Source organism: Eubalaena glacialis, chromosome 18 (genome assembly GCF_028564815.1).
Source record: "Eubalaena glacialis isolate mEubGla1 chromosome 18, mEubGla1.1.hap2.+ XY, whole genome shotgun sequence".
Taxonomy (NCBI): Eukaryota; Metazoa; Chordata; class Mammalia; order Artiodactyla; family Balaenidae; genus Eubalaena; species Eubalaena glacialis.
In genome coordinates this window covers 5,202,434-5,224,173 of record NC_083733.1, presented here as the reverse complement: position 1 = coordinate 5,224,173, position 21,740 = coordinate 5,202,434, and the positions used below count along the sequence as shown (strand labels likewise).

The 21,740-nt window shown below is 41.1% G+C and overlaps 1 protein-coding gene across 1 annotated transcript in view; it reads left to right on the top strand.

The window, feature by feature from the left end:
* The window catches only part of CDH13 (cadherin 13), a 1,030,117-nt gene extending 1,014,939 nt beyond the window's left edge, over positions 1–15,178 (top strand). The window contains exons 12-14 of the mRNA XM_061172291.1: positions 3,130–3,363; positions 6,880–7,098; positions 13,691–15,178. Coding sequence (XP_061028274.1) covers positions 3,130–3,363; positions 6,880–7,098; positions 13,691–13,698 — 461 coding nt within the window. The 3' untranslated portion in view covers positions 13,699–15,178. The remainder of the gene's footprint in view (positions 1–3,129; positions 3,364–6,879; positions 7,099–13,690) is intronic.
* Positions 15,179–21,740: the final 6,562 nt, after the last annotated feature.

The following is a 21,740-nucleotide window of genomic DNA, read 5'->3' as shown; positions in this document are numbered from 1 at the left end:
CAGGCTCCAGACTCACAGGCTCAGTAGTTGTGGCTCACGGGCCCAGTTGCTCCGCAGCATGTGGGATCTTCCCAGACCAGGGCTCGAACCCGTGTCCCCTGCATTGGCAGGCAGATTCCCAACCACTGCACCACCAGGGAAGTCCTCATTGTTTCTTTATCAACAGACTCTGTCAGACCCTGCCTTGACTTACCCTTGACACCTGTACTCTGAGCTCAGACATTCACTCCCCTTCCAACCCCCATGTGGTTCATAAATTGACTTTAAACTTAATGTGCATTTCAAAAAATAAACATAGTACCAGATAAAATAAAATTAAGCTTGGAAATCTGGTTAAGTGCAAATGGGGATGGGTGGAAAAAAGGGAGCTAGCTAGACATTAGCTTAGTCCTAGCATACAGAATTAGAGTACTGTAATTCCAGAGGTGCATCAAACCCTTTTTGGAACAAGGCAAATCTGTACGCTTACTATTTGTGGCTTGCAAATTTGGCTCTAACTTTTCTCACAGAAAATTAGAAGCTATTAATGAATGGTTTGTCCCAAGAGCAAACCTCTAATGCGTAGATGAGTAAAAATGAGAGGAAGTTAAATAAAGCCACGCTGAGTCTTATTAAGATTGAACACCCTGTTCTTTAAGTGAAAGACATTGCATAGGTGATTATAAGGACGTCTTAAAATAACGTTCCCTAAAATGAAAAACATTTCAAGAAATAACTGAAATATTGAATAAAAACAAGGCTTTAAAAATAAGGCCCAAAGATTATATTATGGTTGCTTCAACTGTCCCAGTAGCCAGTTAGTGACTTCATTTCTCATAACGAACCTGCCTTTCTTTTTTTTTTTTTTTGCAGAGAATTATTGCATTTTTATTTAAAAAAATTTTTTTGTTTAGAACATTAAGTTTATCTTTATTGAAGATTTTTTTTTATTGCAATATAGTTGATTTACAACATTGTGTTAATTTCAGGTGTACAGCAAAGTGATTCAGTTATATATATATACACAGATATCGATATATTCTTTTATTTATTTATTTATTTATTTATTTATTTTTGGCTGCCTTGGGTTTTCGTGGCTGTGCAGGCTTTCTCTAGTTGCAGCGAGCGTGGGCTACTCTTCATTGCAGTGCGCGGGCCTCTCATTGCAGTGGCTTCTCTTGTTGCGGAGCACAGGCTCTAGGCGCGCGGGCTTCAGTAGTTGTAGCACGCGGGTTCAGTAGTTGTGGCTCGCAGGCTCTAGAACACAGGCTCAGTAGTTGTGGCGCACGGGCTTCGTTACTCCGCGGCATGTGGGATCTTCCTGGACCAGGGCTCAAACCTGTGCCCCCTGCATTGGCAGGCGGATTCTTAACCACTGCGCCACCAGGAAGTCCCGATATGTTCTTTTTTAGATTCTTTTCCATTGTAGGTTATTACAAGGTATTGAGTATATTGATTACATTACAAGATATTGAGTATAGTACAAGATATTGAGAGAGATATATATTTGTACATATATACACATATATATTCTTTTTTAGATTCTTTTCCATTATCGGTTCTTACACGATATTGAGAATAGTTCCCTGTGCTATACAGTAGGTCCTTGTTGGTTGTCTATTTTATATATAGTAGTGTGTATCTATTAACCCCATACTCCTAATTTATCTCTCCCCCACCGTTTCACCTTTGGTAACCACAATAACCGGCCTTTCTAAATCTGTCCTGTGCTCCGGGCCAGCCATGCCAGCTCCCAGGGGCACCACCAGCCATCCCAGACCCTTTATCACCCACAAGAGAAAACACTGGATTAGGTCTTCCTCTCGTAGTCAACCTCCCAGTCAGTGAAGGGGAATATTGCATATGGAATATGGTCATCTCTCACGGAATCTCCATCCTGTCTACACTGCCAACATGCAAATACTTGGCTGTTTAGATAAAAGGTTTAATTCGGTAAGCGAGGATAAGTTCTATTTCTCATCTCCATTCTTTGAGTGACTTTCAACGTGCTGGTATGACATGTATGTTTAAAGCTTAGCATTCTAAAGGTGAAGGCTGAAGAATGTCAGTCAAAAGTCTTACATATGATAAAAGACTTTTATATTCCACATATAAGCGATATCATATGATATTTGTCTTTCTTTGTCTGGCTTACCTCACTTAGTATGATAATCTAAGTGCAATCCCACTCCTGGGCATATATCTGGAGAAAACTATAATTCAAAAAAATACATGCATCCCTATGTTCATAGCAGCACTATTCACAATAGCCAAGACGTGGAAGCAACCTAAGTGTCCATCAACAGATGAATGGATATAAGGGGGAAAACATCAGTTTTTATTTTTTAATATTATATGCAAATAATATTAAGTTTCACTTAGAAGTGAATATATACATGCAGGATACTTTCCACTTTGCTTCAGTAACCCGTAATTATTCAAAACCTAATGAATTAGTGTCAGACTCCAGTTAAAATGACAATGTAGGGAAGTACTGTCTCCCACTATGGGTATAGGCCTCTAGAAATTAATAACTGGGAAAAAAACGTCATGAAATCACATATAGGCATTCAACAAAAAAAAAGATCAAATCTCTTTTCTCTCTTGCTGAGGGTATATGTCTCAAACAGGTTTCTTCATATCTATGCCCCTCTCCCCTACCGCCCACCCCCCACCAACACCATTTGATATTGAACCTTTAAGTCTTGCTCTTTTGTGCTGCATGCATCAGTGCATCCTCTTTTAGATCAGTGCATCCTCCTTTCTCTTTAGAAAGAGAAATCCATGCCACTCAATTATTTTTACTCAATAGGCTTAGAGTTAGAATTTTTAATTTAAAAACAAAATCCAAAAAAAACCCCAGATGAATGGATAAAGAAGATGTGGTATATAGATGCAATAGACTATTACTCAGCCATAAAAAACGAGTGAAATGATGCCATTCGCAGCAACATGGATGGACCTAGAGATCATACTAAAAGGCTTTTTAAACCACTAAACTTTATACAAAGATGGAAGCTCTCCCTGTTCGTCCTGTCTGAAACCTGGTGACAACAGTAAAGGCATCTGGCACGCTGGGAGAAGGTGCTGTGGACAACGACTCCTGCCTTGTACCGGTTGTGTGCTAACATCTCCCCCCTTTCTCTGTAGGCAACCCTCCCGCTACTGGCACTGGGACTTTGCTGATAACTCTGGAAGACGTGAATGACAACGCGCCCTTCATTTACCCCACGGTAGCGGAGGTCTGTGATGACGCCAAAAACCTCAGCGTGGTCATTTTGGGAGCTTCAGATAAGGATCTTCACCCAAATACAGATCCTTTCAAATTTGAAATCCATAAACCAACTGTTCCTGATAAAGTCTGGAAGATCTCCAAGATCAACAGTAAGTCCGCCGAACGTTCTGTAGTTATCCTGCAGCTTTGAAGCCTAGTTTCCCTGGCGTGGTTTCTGTTCCCAGCCTGTTCCTCCTCCTCTCCGCTCTCGGGCATCCTCACATGGTTTGTTTCAAGCTATTCACACATTACAAATACTGACAATTTTCCTACCAGCAGCTGTATACGATTTGTAAAAATATTGAATATCTGTTCCTTAGAAATGCAAACATGAAAGTTTTCTCCTTCGCTTCCTCTCTTTTCTATGCTGTACCCTGTATACTACACAGCCCATACTTTACACTCCACACCCACCCAGTCTTCAGCCTTCGAAAGCCAGGGGTCTTGGCTCAGCTGCCTCTCCTCTGTGTTTACCTTAATTACCTTAATTTTCACCAGCGCTTTGCAGAGATTTTCCATGCTATGCTTGCTTTCCTAAGAGACGCACCAGTACGAGAATCTTCAGGAAGTCTTAACCTCTAATCCTCCAACTTCCATTTTATGCTGCAGATCTCAGAATTGACTTTCTAAAGTGACCTTGACTTTGACTTTCGACTTTGATATCTTCTCCCATCTGTCCTGTTCCTCGTTTATGAAACTCGCAAGCAATGTCCCTTTCTACCAGTCCCTGCACATGGACAGGTGGAATTTTAAAATTTAAATTTAAAACTTTATCATCTGCCTTATTAAGACTGAAATATCAATGTATTGAATTAACAAGTACCCCTGTATCACAACACCTCCTCCACCCCCCTCCCCTTGGCAAATGTGAACTCGCTACTAAGATCACCTTGTCTCGCAATAAAGCCCAAAACCGAACTCACACATTATATACACTTTGCCATCAATAGCAAATTTATCCTGCGATTGACCCAGTCAGGGCTGGGCTCCCTGTTCGTACTTCAGCGGTACAGTTTTTGAGAGGGATGGGGAATTACCCATTTCATTAAGTTTTGAAAATGTATTGTACAGTTGTACATAAAATTTTCTATTAAAAAATGTCACATGTATTGTTATGGCCTTATCTCATATCTCATTTTATTGGTGTCTTTCTCTTGTCATTGATTCTCTTTGCCTGTTTGTCTATTTCATTGCTGTTTAAAGAATGAATTTTGTTACATTGATTATTTTTAATTAAAACAGCCCTTCTCTTATTTGAGGGGTTAGTGTTTTATTTGCTAGTTTTTGTGACTGTAGCTCATTTGAATAATCATCCCCAGTTCTTTCCAGCTGGAACTTTCTCATTTAAGAGTTTCTCCTCTCCTTGCGGGAGATCAGAGAATGTTCCTCGTGTTAACCTGCCATTTCACTGGGGTAATCATCCACATTGGTTATTTCTGCTGCTGTAGCCTTCTGGATAGGATAATACTTCATCTGTTTTTGTTTTCAGGTCATCACACTCTCTTTTCCCTCCTGGTTTTATTTAATAGTTAAAATGCCTTCTCAGTTCTTTTTCTTGTCCCAGAATTTTTTTCTGAATACTTAGCATTGTTTATGCCCAGAAAGGAACAGTTAAAAAAAAAAAAAAAAAGGGACTTCCCTGGTGGCGCAGTGGTTAAGAATCCGCCTGCCAGTGCAGGGGACACAGGTTCGAGCCCTGGTCTGGGAAGATCCCACATGCTGCGGAGCAGCTAAGCCCGTGTGCCACAACTACTGAGCCTGCGCTCTAGAGCCCGCAAGCCACAACTACTGAGCCCACGTGCCGCAACTACTGAGCCCACATGCCACAACTACTGAAGCCTGCGTGCCTAGAGCCCGTGCTCTGCAACAAGAGAAGCCACTGCAATGAGAAGCCCGCGCACCGCAACGAAGAGTAGCCCCCGCTCGCCGCAACTAGAGAAAGCCCGTGCGCAGCAACGAAGACCCAACACAGCCAAAAATAAATAAATAAATTTATTTATTTACTTATTTATTTATTTATTTAAAAAAAAAAAATCCGTAGTCATCTGAGTGATTGAAAAGCAAACAGCCCGAGACCAAAAACAGTGCCAGGTGGGGTGGCCACTTTTGAGTGCTGCCCAGTGGCCTGGGTAACGGCAGATATTCCCACCAAACGTGGGCTTAAAGATCCAGTCTCCAAGTTGTGCGTTGTGCTATGGATTCCCACCTAAACCTAGGGGTGCAGGCTGAGGCCTGATAGAGACTAGACTATAGAACCCATCCCCATAGCAACACATGGGGTCCTACCCACCTTAAGAGTAAGTGGATTTTTCAGAACTACAATGAGGTATCACCTCACACCAGTTAGAATGGGCATCATCAGACAATCTACAAACAACAAATGCTGGAGAGGGTGTGGAGAAAAGGGAACCCTCTTGCAGTGTTGGTGGGAATGTAAATTGATACAGCCACTATGGAGAACAGTAAGGAGGTTCCTTAAAAAACTAAAAATAGAATTACCATATGACCTAGCAATCCCGCTACTGGGCATATACCCAGAGAAAACCATAATTCAAAAAGTCACATGCACCCCAATGTTCATTGCAGCACTATTTACAATAGCCAGGTCATGGAAGCAACCTAAATGCCCATCGACAGACGAATGGATAAAGAAGATGTGATACATATATAAAATGGAATATTACTCAGCCATAAAAAGGAACGAAATTGGGTCATTTGTAGAGACGTGGATGGACCTAGAGACTGTCATACAGAGTGAAGTAAGTCAGAAAGAGAAAAACAAATGTCATATATTAACACATATATGTGGAACCTAGAAAAATGGTACAGATGAACCGGTTTGCAGGGCAGAAATAGAGACACAGATGTAGAGAACAAACGTATGGACACCAAGGGGGGAAAGTGGCAGGGGTGGTGGTGGTGGTGGGATGAATTGGGAGATTGGGATCGACATAAATACACTAATATGTATAAAATAGATAACTAATAAGAACCTGCTATATAAAATATAAAATTTAAAAAAAAAGTGGATTTTTGTTATTGTTGTTCCAAAAATGTATTTTGATTATTTGAATTTGGATTCTTATATAAAAATGCTCTAAGCTGACAATTTCTTTTTTTTCTTTTTTTCCCAGCTTTAATGACCTTTAATTGACAAATAAAAATTGTATATATTTAAGATGTACAATGTGACAATTCAAGCATGGATTTTTACATTATTTCTTCTAAATGTTGAATGTGATCTTTGTGAAGATGGCTTTATTAGTATAATAAATTTTCAGGGAGGAGTTCTTGGTAGTCAATCATCTTCACGAAAGTGGGTCCTCTTGAAATTGATTATAATAGCCCTGAACCATAGAACTCCTCGATGCTGGAAGTGTTTTATCTGGCACTTTCTGGTATGGTGGCCACCAGCCATGTGTGGTTGCCAGAAACTTGAGATGTGACTTCTGCAACTGAAGAAGTGAATCTTTATTTTTATTTGATATTAATGGATTTATATTTAAGCACTCTTCTAGTTAAATGAATAAACTGCCTGTTTTGTGTGGGTTTAGTGGCCGAAACTCCACTCTTTTATTTGGAAAGGTCCAGCCCTCTCTCATGAAGGCCTCCCTTTGTCTTCATAGATACGCACGCCCTGGTAAGCCTTCTTCAAAATCTGAACAAAGCAAATTACCACCTGCCCATCATGGTGACAGACTCAGGGAAACCACCCATGACGAACATCACAGACCTCAGGGTACAAGTGTGTTCCTGCAAGAATTCCAAAGTGGACTGCAACACGGCAGGGGCCCCGCACTTCAGCGCAACCGCAGTCCTGCTCCTGTCTTTCTTCAGCTTAGCTCGTAAGTTAACCAAACTCCAGTGCATGCACAGTACAAAAACGTAACTTCACCAAAGCTATTGTTTTTCCATATATCCTTCCCAAAAAATTTATCCCAGAGGAAACATTCATTTTTAGTTTATGTCGGTGTAACAGAGTGTTACCTGTAAAAGTGCTCTGACTGATGTTGAAAGGCACCTTCACATCCCCCTGCCCACTAATGTGACGAACGGTGCAAAGGCACCCAAGGCCATCCTACAGAGCAGGTGGTAAGAAACTTCCTGCAGATGCCCCTGAACTTGAGCTCATACAAATGTGACCAGATTGCTTAACTGGTCTACTAGGGCCCTGTTTCTCTCTGCATTGTGCAGAATTATCTTTAGTGAGGTTAAAGGAGATTCCATACCTTTTTAAGAAGAGTCATGAGAATGCATGGAGAGAGGTTGAGGCCATAGGAAAAGAGATAGATGCATAATTCACACATTTTTTCACTGACCAGTAGTCATGACTATGACATAATGAAGCATTATTTTAAACAAATGAGTTATTATGCCGAGTAATATAGATGTGAGCATGAAATGAATAGATACGTGTATCAGATATTTCCTATTTATGGCATACTAGTCCAATTTTAACCTTAGAAATTATTCACATATAGCTAATGCCATTCAAAAGCCTTTGGGGCCTCAGTATTTACATTTTCAGAAGGTTATTTGCGTTGTTGTGAATTAGGAGGTTGAGAAATTGATGATTAGAAAATAAAGAATGGAAGTTATTGTATCCTGGTGACAGTGGTGAGTGGAGTCAACAGGAAATGACACATTCCAACGTCAGACACTTAAAGCTGTGCTGAGCCAGAGTCCTGGGCGTAGAACTAAAGAGGAGAGCTTACAGTGAGGAGTGTCTTGTTGGATGGATGGGTGGATGGGTTGATGGGTGGGTGGATGGGTGGAGCACGGGAGGGGGGGAGAAAGGAAGGGGGGGAGGGAGGGAAGAAATATATATTCCTCTCTCTCTCATTCTTATATTCTCTTTCTTTCCTTTTCTTTTTCTCTCTCTTTCTCCTTCCTTCCTTCCTTCCTTTTTCCTTTTTCTTCAAGAAATAAAATATTACAGATGAAGCTGAAATCCCCTGTGTTCCTCTCCCTAGTTTCATTTCCTGTTCTCTCTCCCCAGAGACAATAGCTATCATGAGCTAGAGTGTGTGTGGACATTGTTTTATACTGTTACTACACACACGCACACACACACACCCCACATATAGTTCTACTTTGTGCAGTTTGTCAAACTTGATCTAATCCATGTTATATTGAGCCTGATGTTCTGCAACTCGCTTTTCTTCCTCTCCACATTACATTTCCAAGCTCCATCTATGTTGCTCTAGTTCAGGGGTCGGCAGACTTTTTCCATCAAGGGTCAGGTGGCAAATGTTTTGGGTTCTGTGGGCCACATCAGGGCTCTGTCACATATTCTTTTTTATGGCTTTTTTGTTTCTGTCATCTGTGTTTTACTACCTTTAAAAGTGTGAAACTGTACTTAATTCGAGAGCCATATAAACGCACTGTGGTGCACCAGCCAGGTACCCCTGCTCTGGTTCATTCACTTTAACTGCTCAAGAGCATCCCATCCCATCCCATCATAGGAATTAGGCGCAGTGTATTCCCCTATCAACAAACGCACGTGGATTATTTAGTGTCCTGCTCTGACCAACTAACTCTACTGCAGTAAGCCTCTGGAATGTTTTCCACGAGCTTCTCAAGTGAGCGCTAGACAGACAGCGAGCCCAGCACTGGGTCTGGGTTCTGAGACCCATTGGAATTCACATATAGCAGAGTCTGGGTAAACTAGAGGGCAGTACTTCCAGGGTGATTGTACAGAAATAAGAACGCTGTATGTGTGCACGTGTGTGTGTGTGTGTGTGTGTGTGTGTGTGTACACAGATGGAGAAGATAGCTGAGTAGCCACTCACACGTCGCCCTCTATAAATACAATTACACAACATCAAAGCCTGACTCTTGATGAACCAAGGCTCTGCAGGACCCTGCTCATTTATCAGCACCTCTAGATGGCCAGGGGGGTTTTTAAATGGAGACTTCCTACTGCTGATTGTTGAAATACAGATTCCCAGGCCCATCCAACCCATGGAACCAACATCCCAAGAGACAGTGGCCTCCAGCACACACACCGAGTGTTTGTATATTTTCACACAATATATTTTATGATAATACACATGCCTGCTACTCCAAATCCATGTATTAAATATTAGTAAGATGTAATCTGTCTGTTTAGATTAAAAGGAATATAAATAGCCATGGCAGTATTTGCTTCCTCCCAACAAGGGATTTTCTTGTTCGCCCTACTTTGGAGACCCCTGACCTACAGGCATCAGTAATGAGCAGGTTCCCAAGGATGGCTCACTTCTCATCTCTCCCAGCTGAGCTCTTGGATCACAGTTAATCCTGATAACTCCTAAAGAACTCATGTTCATTTTATACTCACAGTAGTATCATTGAGAGAAGACAGATGCATGCATTCTGTGTTTGAGATATCAGATGTGCTTTCTGTTCTCACCTAAATGGAGAGCCACCTGGTTATCCCACTGCAGGGAAGGGCACCTGAGATCAGGCCAAAATCATCCTCAGAAAGGAGCCCTGAATCTCCCTACACAGCTGGAAAGGTACTCAGTTGACCCTCCCATGTTTTGCACCACAAGACATGTAGTTTCAGCCCCCAAAATAGTTAAGAACAGGTGTCATCACCCATCTGTCTGGCTCCAAAACGAACCTCAGTCTGGCCTTATATCAAAGGTATAAGATTATTTGATAATGTTCATTTGAACATTAGAGATGCCTGCTAAATATAATGATTCTTGTTTTATTATAGACCTTGCCCAAGTTGTTCTTCCTAACAGGGAAAGAATGAAACTAATAATGTAGGCATGTGAGGAATAAGTAACCATGGGTGTCCTATGGCTCAGACTCTCTCCTAAGAGCAAGGTCAAAGTGGCTGACCCACCTGTGCAGCTGTTAACGTGACAGTGGCAAGAGGGCACACAGAAATGGGCCTAAAACATTAAGCAAGGTGTGGGGCGTGGGCCCGAAGAGCCCTGAAATTAGGTTGTAAGGTGCAAGAGCAAGATAACGTCCCCACCCAGCCATTGTCCTTGAATGAATTTAGGGATGTGGTAGAATCTGGTTTTTGTTTTTGTTTTTGTTTTGTATTTTATTTTATTTATGTTTTTATACAGCAGGTTCTTGTTAGTTATCCATTTTATACATATTAGTGTATATATGTCAATCCCAATCTAGAATCTGTTTGATGTTTCTTTAAATCAGTGGTTGTCAAAGTACAGCCCGAAGGCCAAATAAAGCCACTTCCTGCCTTTAAGGTTTGATTAGAACACAGCAGGTCCATTTACACACTGTCTGTGGCTGCTTTCTGCTACCACCGCAGAAAGAGTTGAGTGGTTGCCCCTGAGACCCTTTGGCCCGAAAAGCCGAAAACATTTTTACTGTCTGGCTTTTGGCAGAAAAAGTGTGTCAATGCCTTCTTTAAGGCCTTGTTCATAAAACTGCAGGAGTCACATCTTCCAGCATGGGAAGAGAAAATGGGTTTTCCTCCTCCTCTCAAATAATATTCTGATCCAAGTAGACTAGCATTAATGAAACACCCCGTGTTCTGTGGCTTTTCTCTTTATTTCCGTCATTGCCCTGATGGTTTTATCCCACTCTGTAGATGAGACACTGATGCTCAGAAAGGTCCCATGGAGGCCGGTGTTCGTCATTAGACTGCCTCCCTTGTGGAAAAAGATAATAACATTTCAGTTTATTACAATACCATAGGAGGCTTTATTGCATCTGAGAGTTGAACTGAGAGATACGCACTTCCTTCTTTGACATCTAAAAGTAAAGGAAATAAAACTACTGACATTGAAAGTAATAGAAAATGTAAATGAAATTATTTTCACTGCCAATTTTGTTGTTTAAATTATGTATTGATAACATTGAGGGGATGCGTAATTCTCCCCCAAGACACTCCCAAGGAAGCAAGCTGGCATCTCCATTAGGGTTTTTGTAGGGCTCTGTGTGGTGTGACAAGGCAAGTTCAAGGAAGAATACTGTGCTGAAACCTTCCTGAACATTGTTTTAGGCCTAATTAATCAGCAAGAGCAAGAATATAAAAGGACAGATCAGGTGAACCATTTGAACAAGTACCAAAATTAAATGTCTCTATGTTAGAAAGGAGAGGGCATTGAATTGTAATCTTGATCACAATGAAGAAGTTTAAAGAGGTGACCAAGAAGAGCAAAAACAGCCACTGGAAATACTTTTCATTCTAATGCTTTTAATTGAGGTATTATTTGCATTCCCTAAAATTCACCTATTTTAGGGGTACAGTTTGATGAATTTTGGTAAAGTGTAGCCACTCCACAATCAAGATGCAGTTTCCTTGTATCCCTTTGCTGTTGATCCCCTCCCCCCAATCCAGACTCTCAGTGATCTGCCTTCTCTTACTAGTTTCTTGCCTTTTCTAGAATTTTCTACAAATGAAATCATACAGTCCATGTGGTTGAGTGTGTCAATATTTTGTTCCTTTTCATTGTGAAATATGTTATGGGCAGAGGCAGGGCCTGGAAGCACCAAGCCCAAGTAGAGCAGGCTGTGCTCTGCCTGCAGACAGAGCCGATCCCTCCAAGTAGTACAAGTTCATGGACAATGACAGTTGACCTCCGACCTCGCACATGCACCGCTGAAAACATTACATAATCATGGACTATTTCATGTAATCAACTCAACTGTCACAGGAGATAGGTTATAGTCTAAGTTGACAAACAGGGATTGGAGAGTTTCAAATGTAGTAGATCTTATTCAGCCAAAATTTTTTTCCTATTTTTCTCAATGACCAAAATGATTATTTTAAGTTATTGATCTCACACAGGAAAATATTTTTGAATGAAATTAGTGATGCCATTTAATATGTTCTTTTCCAGTCTTTTTTCAAATATAGGTGAATCTGAAGGATATAGTTTACTGCAGCCCAGGTAACCAAAGAGTTTACGGCGATGGTAGCAAGGGCAATGAAAAATTCAACTGAAAAAAGGGAAATTAAATGAGTTCAGACGACTCCTAACCCCAAAGGAATTCATTTGTCAAGCAATATAAAGATCCCTAGGTGTAGAAAATAATGAAAACTTGTATCTCAATTAGCATGTTCATTTCCATGGCCCTTTCTGTTAAAACAGCTTTCACCCTTAACTTTCTCAGTATTGTCTTTTTTAGACTTGAGTCACATTACAAACACTTTTTAATCTAAAATTTAGAGCAGCAGCTCTAAATTTTCCAAACAGATACATGACTGCTTTAAACTCTAAAATCAATGGAGTGCAGAATAGGTTCATACTGAGCCACCCCTTAACACAACGGTTCCCCAACCTCCGGGCTGCGGACTGGACCGGTACCGGGCCGCGGCCTGTTAGGAACCGGGCCGCACAGCAGGACGTGAGCGGCGGGCGAGCGAGCGAAGCTTCATCTGCGGCTCCCCATCGCTCGCATTACCGCCTGAACCATCTCCCCACACCTGCCGTCCGTGGAAAAATGGTCTTCCACGAAACCGGTCCCTGGTGCCAAAAAGGCTGGGGACCGCTGCCTTAACAGATTTAGAATGAAAAACCCTAAGCTTTACAGAATAACCCATTATATTCCAGCATTCAGTTCATTCCAGAATAAACTATACTTGCATTGTGGGTTGACCTTTTATACATTTTTCTTTCTTTGTAACACGAGTTTTTAGTGGTACCATTTCCCTGTACATTTCCAAGATATAATAATAATTAAGCAAAAATGGCAGAGAACCGAGCGATTTCCATTCATACTATCATCCGGCAGAGTAGAAGTCCCTCAGCTGGTGTAAAACCTAGAGAATAAGCACAGTCTGGCGACCTCAGTAAACTTTGATGCAGGCCACAAAGATGCGGGAAGGGGCCACAACCAAACCCAGGTGGCCTCTGGAAGCTGGAAAGGGAAGGGGTGGCTACCCTCTCAGAGCCTCCAAAAGGAACGCAGCTCTGCCAACACCTTGACTTTAGCCCCATAAGAATTCTGACCTCCAGAGTCTAAGAGAATAAATTTGTGTGGTTTTAAGCCACTGAGTTTGCGGTCATTTGTTACAGCAAGCATCAGAAATTCATACACCATCTCTGGAGAACCACCACTAACTATCTTGCTCTTCTGTGTGACCAAAAAAAAAATATCTGGGATGATCATCAATTTCTAAGCTACCAAGTAGGCTTGTCTATAAAATAGCCAGGCTCTGGGCTGACTGCAGGAGTTAGGGCTCAGTGAAGCAGCAGTAGTGGCCGCGGCTGGTCTGAGATGAGGTGTCTGGCGTTTGCGTTTTCAGAGGAGTCCAGCTTTTTAAGACATAAACCAGCGGAACAATTCATTCTCTCTTCAAATGTTATGCTTAGGGGAAAAAAAAAAAAACTTCCCCAAGGTAGTGCAATATTTATAAATGCATTTATTATAGCTTGTCAGTCATGTGTCTAGTATTTAGCTAAAATGTTTTGAATTGAGTTGTTATATTCCTTGACTTGACTCTGAATCTTTTCCATTCAGGTCTGTGAGAACTCCTGACATCTGAAGCTTGACTACCAAGTTTCCATAGCAACAGGAAAAAAAGACAAAAAAAATCCAGATCTGAAGATTGCAGTTTACAGCTCTCAGACTTCACAACTAGGCCTCAATTGTTCCAGATTTTTGTTTTCTTTGCAATTTTCACTTAGTCTGTACTTCACTATTTTGACAGCATCTCCCTTTCTCCTTTAATTAATGGAATCCTCTGAATTTTCCCTGAGTGTTTAAAGATCATGGCATAGAACTTGACCTTCTGGGAGGAGGAACAATGACTACTCTTCCTGATGTGTTGCCATGTTGCTAGTCAGCATTCCACACATCCAGTTTGGTCTGTGGGTTAGTATTTGTATATGTATGTGTATCTATACGTGTATATACCCAGTATTTATAGAGACAGACTCTACAGGAGAAGCTTGGTTTTGGTATGTCACCCTTCCTTGAGAGGTTAAGCAAAGAAGGGGTAGAAGCTATAGCAGCTGACCCCACCAGGGCCTCAGCATCAAGTTCAGCACTAGGGCAGACCACAGAGCTGACGCTTCTCCACCAACCCACCAGCCAGGCAGGTCCGCAGAGGGGGAGAGCAGAGACAGAGCCCTTTCTCTTTAGAATGAGGACCACGACCAGTTTTCACTGCCGTCCTATGTGATGGTGATCCTGAGCGAGAGAGGTGAGGAGCAGAGCTGGACATTTTACCATCAAATGCATGGGCATCTATCTATCTGCGTTTGTAACTGTCCAGAATCCACATTCCCAGTGGGTTTTCTGGGGACCCGGATCATGATAGAGAATCTCGCCCTCCCCGGCATATGTACAACAGCCAATGTCATCGTGGAGGTCATACATGCATCCGAAGAGGTCATCAGGTACCATGTGTATACATATATCTGCCCACATGTACAGACAGACATTTATGCACATACACACCGTTCATTTCATATATACATGCATACAATAGAGTAAATACAGGTAGTTTTAAAAGTACCCTTTTGTGTGAATCGACGACCGTCGTTTGCAAACCTGAAAATAAAAGATGTTCATTATGTATGAAAAGTAATTGATTTTTATTCTGTGAGCATGTGAAAGTAAGAAGGAGATTAGTGCTTGTGCTGAGATTATCTTCTTGTCGATAAACTAACTGAACCATCAAAGCTCACACCAAATTTTTCTAGCAGATAAAACTAGTGACAGCCTGTGGCTTTTTCTTAGAGCTCGCCACGACCTAGGGTCAGGTAAGTGTCTTAGCATATTTTAATGCAGTTGCTTACTAAAGGTTTTAACCACACGTGCGCACACGCTTTCTTATGCAATCTCTGTTTGCACTTGTGCTTTTCAGTTCACCTTCTGTAGGAACTAGAAGTCATATGTTGTCTTTATTGTAGTGAAATTATGCAGATAGAGTTCCATATATTGTATTTGTTTTGATAGTAAATCTTTTTGGAGCATATAGACTGCAGAGACTTTTTTTCATTAAAATAAATGGGTGTTGGTGGTTAAAACTACTGGACAGTAGCTTTTCTCTGATTTCTATGTTGTGTCTGATGTCACTGTTGCTGGGTCTGGCCTAGTGCAAGTTCACATTTTTGGCTGGCCGTTTGGGTCCCCTGACGTCTCCTGTTAAGTGGGTAAGTCTGTAAAGCCAGAAGCCCCCACCAGTGCACAGAGCAGGCTCGGGGGCAGGGGGTCCAAGCCTGCACAGTCACACTTTACCAGATTTCGTCTTCTGGCTTCACAGGACGCAGCCTTGTGTCTCTCTGGTGGACCTCGCTCCCCTCTTCCCGTAAGGCGGGGCGAGGGCTCAACCTGGAGCACACCCAGGAACACCCTCAGATGGCCAGGTGGTTGGCAGCCTGGCTCAAAGGCTAGCTAACTAAGCGTCAGAAATCTCGCCCTCCTCCATGAGCCGGGGCCCTCCGTGAGGAGGAATACAGACCTCGAGTGACCCATCCACTCAAGTATGCAAGTGTAAGATTCACCTTTTTCTCTCAAGCCCACAGGCTCTCCTGCACTTTACCAATCAAGCTGGTAGCTCAACTTAGGTTAGAACACAGAGGAATCAGAGTATAGGGCATACTTCATCAACAAGCAGGATAGGCCTTAATTATCCCCTATTTAAGTATATTCCCTGTCCCCAGAGTTCTTATCAGGACAAGATACTTCTATCATGTTGTTCTTTCTAATCCCTTCAACAACAACAAAATAGCCCATTCTTAGAAGCCAAAGTGGTAGCGTTTCCTGAATCATAGGGTGTTTTTAACTTGCTAGAATACATTTACATTGTTTACTGAAACCAAAAGGTAGAATCAAAACATTATTTCACAATTACCACTGCATTTTATTTTAGTCCAGGTTATTGAAAAAAAAAAAGAGCCAGAAACTGCTTTCCCATTACTGAGCGCGAGATTGAGGATTTTAGTTTCATTGAATGAACAGTCACACCTTCTTTTTATTAGTGTATTAATCACCTTAGCTAATTAAAAATTACATTTTCTCCCCATCTGACATAAATTATATCAGACGATTTGTTTTAATAAGCACGTGTGAACATTTTCTAATTTCTATAAAAGTTACCTTCGATGCTGCCAGTTTTCTCCACGTGGACGTCATTTCAGGTAGATGCACCTGCCCTGACACTCCAGCAACACCTGCAAATCTGAACAGCATAACAAAATAAATCCAGCTGCGTTTCATGGTAAGTATCACCTGGTATCAAATAAGACTGATTCTTAAAGAACATTTTTAGAAATTTTGGTGACTCATCCCAGATTTTCAGAAGGACATTTTAAACAGTCCGATAAATGGAATAACCATCTACCATGGAACTCTCGAAGTCGATCAGATTGCGTTTTATCCGTAATGAATACATTGATCTTAAGATTGGCAACTAAAAAATTGTTACCAACGCCATGTTTGATGCTGGGTTTAGTGCAATTCTACCTGTACACAAGCTCTCCAGGTGATTCTGAAGAAAAGGGTCTACAGTTGTCCTGGTGTGTGTGAACAGGGTACAAAAATGCAATTAATAGTAATAACAGTTTACATGCATTGATTACTTATTATGTGCCCACACTATATAAAATCCTTTATACTTACTAACTCGTTGAATCCTTACAACAGCCGTGTGAGGCAGTACCATTATCTTCTCCAACTTACAAATAAAGCTGAGGCTCAGAAAAATCAACTTGCCCAAGGTAAGTGGCCTCCAGAACCGGAAGCCGGGCCACGTGGCTCCAGGGCTCATGCTGTCCCCACTATATCCCGTGCCACCCCCAACTCTCAGACACAGTGTCTACTTCAGACCAGAAAGCCCTGGTCTGAAGCCTTAATTAGCATCACTATCTATCCAGACCAACTAAACAGACCTTCTAACTACTTCTTAGTTCTAAGAACTTTATTAACACTATTCTAAATTAATATTGGAACCTTAGAAATTTTTCCTATACAAGATATCATCATTTTCTTAAGTATTTCCTCCCTTCCCTTCTATGGCTTGTCAGGTCCATGAGGGCAGTCTACCAGATGAATCAGAGATCTCAGTTATCCAAAAGTTAACTCCTGTCCTCCCAAGTACCCGGTCACTACCAAACCAACTGAGCGGAGGGAAAGCTAAGGGAGAGAGTCATGCGGGATCTTCAAGAGCTTGTTCTGTGCTTGGCTATAGACAAATTCTAAAGGATCTCCAAGCAGTTTCTGGTTTTGAAGATGGAGCATATTAATCTATTCACGTGTAGTTGACTTAAGCAGGAGTCAACAGATAAATCACACCAAGGAGAAAAAAATCACACCAAGAGAAAGGTGAGCACTGAGAAAGACCGAACTTCCTTTTCCGTCTAACTACTAAAGAATAGTAATAGTAATAATAATAATAATGATCTGGCCCCGCCTTTCACCAAGGTGATACATCCCACCTTCTCTCCTTATCTGGCTGTTGAGATTTGGAACCTCTCATGATGCGATGATAAAGTGCTTTCATAATTGTTCATCTAAGGCAATTAACAATTCTTTTGCTATGTAAAATGTGTTACCCTTATTGTATTTCCTATTGCTAATGGAATAGCCCACTACTGGAAAAATTCTCTAGTTTTGACTATGTTTCTAGAAAGGCATATACGAAATATGTAGAGACAGAAAAAAATGGTGGGACTGAATGTGTGAACAAGGATTTCAGATAAGAACTTTAATTCTATAAATTAAGAATAAGTCTGTGATTTAAGCAGAAGTCATTTAGATATTCATCAAATTCGGGAGGCAGAAAAGCCTCTTCCTTTTGCTCACGCTGCAGCACTATCAGAACGGTAATCGTTGGAGGGTTGCTGAGCTTGATAAGCCTTGGAAATTTTGTTTGGTCCCAAGTGCTTGCTGGTCGGTAGGGATACTGTGAGAAGCAACGGGTGTAGTAAAACCACAGTAATTATCACTATGAAGCTACGAAACCTTTGAGAAAGTGGTTCAGAGAAGCCCTGTAAGAAGTATATGCTGAAAATGTCCATTTTCTGCTGTTTTTTTAAAGCTTTTCCTTTAGAAAATAAAGTCATTCAGCATTCAGTCATACAAGCATTCAGATTATTAAAGAATTGAAAATGAAGGCTATATGAAAAAGTTTTTGCGTTGTCATGCACATATCAACACTGTTTGATGTTAAATATTATTTATTCCCCCAAGATACAAATTTTCAGAAATCAAAAAAAATTTTTTTTCATAAATGCTCAAAAAGGATAAAAGTTTATAATTAAAAATTTTTTCATTCTATTGTGGATACAGTACTTTTGGGCCCTAGTTACTGAATTGCTTATAGTTTCTGCGCTGTAAATTAACATTTGATTTACTGTGTAGTTACCATGAAATTTGTAACTTGTTTGTGAAATAGTCAGCTAAAGGTGATCTGGGATTTTTAATGTGTGTACCTGGTCTTAGACCGGCTTTAGTACAGTTTAAACACAGTGACAAAGCAAAGGTGTATTTTTTCAAATGGTGCTCTGGTTGGCCTATAATATTTAAAGGCAAAAAGTAAAACTAAGTGCTGCCTGCCTAATAACTAACTCTTTTCCTTTCTTCTTACATAACCGTCAAATCCTTCTGACTTGGAAAAAACATATAGATGATTGCTAGATAGATAGATAATACATAGAAAGATACACAGACAGACACAGAGAGATACAGAATGAAACAGAGAGAGAAGTAGATACAGTATAGATAGACATCAAGAAGTTTACTTAATTAAGATCCTTAACAAAAAAGAGGAAGGGGAGGATGCTAATACTTTGTAAGTGCCTCCTATGGGCGAGCTTTTTACACACTGATGTATGTATGTGTATTTACATATTATGTTATACATTTTATATGTAATATATAACTATATATATAATTTATATAATTCATGGGCTGTTGAAACAGCGATTGTCTCCACTGTACAGATGAGAAAACAAGGTTCACAAAAGTTAAAACTATCTTATACCACGTCTCACTCCTAGTAAGTGGTATGTATGACTCCAACACCAGTACTTTTCCTACTTATCCCAAGCCAGCACCACACATATGTCACCAGGAGTCAACGGAACGGAGTTTGTATCATCACACACAATACATGATATTGATGATGACAAAACAATTGGATGATGACGGGATCAGCGAAGCAAACCATAACCAAACTTGCAAGTCAGAGTCTCTAAGAAACATTTCCTTCCTCCCTGGGCATTCTGTCTCCAGGAAATTGATTCTTTGTCAGCCAATCATGGTGACACTAATTTGGAAAATTGCCACAATGAACATGAGAAACATAAACCAACACTTCAAACCCAAAGCAAAGCAGAGCAATTCGAGATGGATTAGGTCGCCACCGGTGACACCATTCTTCCCCATGAAAGCAGTTTTCTGTTCTTTTGTAAACACAGCCTCAAAGAGACCCTCCCAAGTCAAAGTCCCAAGTGGCTCTACCCAGGGTGCATGCCAGGGATTCTAGCAAAACTTGATGTCGCAAGGGAATCCAAGCCAGGAGGACTGGTACTGGGGTGAAGGCATTTCTAAATTAAATTTGCCGGAACTAGACTTTTCTCTCCATAACAAAGCCCTACCTTTGTTCCTCACCAAGAGTGGATCCTGAATCCCTGCCCTGCCCCTCCTCACACCAGCAAGGCAGCATCTTCCCTGCTGAGGATTATTGGTGCCCTGATGGATTGTTCTATATAAAATGGGTATCCAGCACCTGCAGAAATTCCTGTCTGAGATTTATCCCCAAGGAGAAGAGACTGGTTACTCTGATTCAGCAGCATTTCCCAAAGTGTGTAACAATGTGCTGTTTTAAAGCAAGCACTACCTCTTTACCCTCTGCTTCCCTGCCTTCTTTTAGGGCAGAATTTTCTAAACTGTCGTCCTACAAGAGCATCCTCATGATTTAAGGACATCCCTCTCCCATAGTTGTCATAAGATAACTATGACACTTAAACAGAAATGCGGGGTTTTGACAGATGAATAGATAAAGAAGATGCAGCACATATATACAATAGAATATTACTCAGCCATAAAAAGAAACGAAACTGAGTTATTTGTAGTGAGGTGGATGGACCTAGAGACTGTCATACAGAGTGAAGTAAGTCAGAAAGAGAAAAGCAGATACCGTATGCTAACACACACATATGGCATCTAAAAAAAAAAAAAGGTTCTAAAGAACCTAGGGGCAGGACAGGAATAAAGACGCAGATGTAGAAAATGGACTTGAGGACACGGCGAGGGGAAAGGGTAAGCTGGGATGAAGTGAGAGAGTGGCATGGACATATATACACTGCCAAATGTAAAATAGATAGTGGGAAGCAGCCGCATAGCACAGGGAGATCAGCTCCGTGCTTTGTGACCACCTAGAGGGGTGGGATAGGGAGGGTGGGAGGGAGATGCAAAAAGGAGGAGATATGGGGATATATGTATACATATAGCTGATTCACTTTGTTATACAGCAGAAACTAACACACCATTGTAAAGCAATTATATTCCAATAAAGATGTTAAAAAAAAAATTGTTCAGAACCAAACTTTTAAAGGTTAACTGCTAGTGCCTCACATATAATACAGTAGTTTTGTTAGTAGAACAATATTCAGTTACATTCGGTATGTCAACCCTACAAAGTAAGTAAGTATATCAGCCATGACGATAAATTAGTGGAGTTTTTGCATAAAGCAGCTGTTTAAAAGACCTTGGTCTCAACACAGAGAAAATATGCTGTGTTTCTGCTTAAGTGCAAAAGAAAAAAAGCCTCCACTAAAAAAGTGTCAAGTTAGCTTGCTATTTATGCAAAGAAAATTTCAATCAGGATAAAAAGGCCTCAAGTCTCCTGCCAGAAACACACACACACACACACACAGCAAAACTCCAGATCCAAGTGCTAATTCATGTTCTGTGTTGCTCACGGCCCTATGCCAGACCTGACTAGAAATCCAGGGTGTGGGTACCCAGTCTTCTGTGCTGAGTCTGGGAGCCCCAGAGATTGGGGTCCAAAGTGAGAGGGCCTGCAATCTCACCCAGCCTTGACTACTTACAAGCTAAATGATTCTGGAGCTCTATGTAAACACTTTATAAAATACTAAGTAGGATACAAATGTAAAGTGGTATAACTTTACCGACTGTTATGGGTTGAATTGTGCCCCCCCAAAAAGACACATTGAAATCTTAACCCCTAGTACCTCAGAAGGCGACCTTGTTTAGAAACAGGGTCTTTGCCTATGTAATTAATTCAAATGATGTCATTTGGGAGTAGGGTGGCCCCTCATCTAATATGACTGGTGTCCTTATGAGAAGAAGAGAGAAACACACACAGAGGGAAGGCCATGTGAAGACGAAGCAGGGGCTGGAGTGATGGGTCTACAAGCTGAGGAACACAAAGAACTGCCAGCAGCACCAGAAGCTGGGAGAGAAGATGGAACAGATTCTCCCCCCAGAGCCCTCAGAAGGAACCAACCCTGCTGACACCTTGACTTTGGACTTCTGGCCTCCAGAGCTGTGAGAGAATACATTTCTGTTGTTTTAAGCCACCCAGTGTGTGGCACTT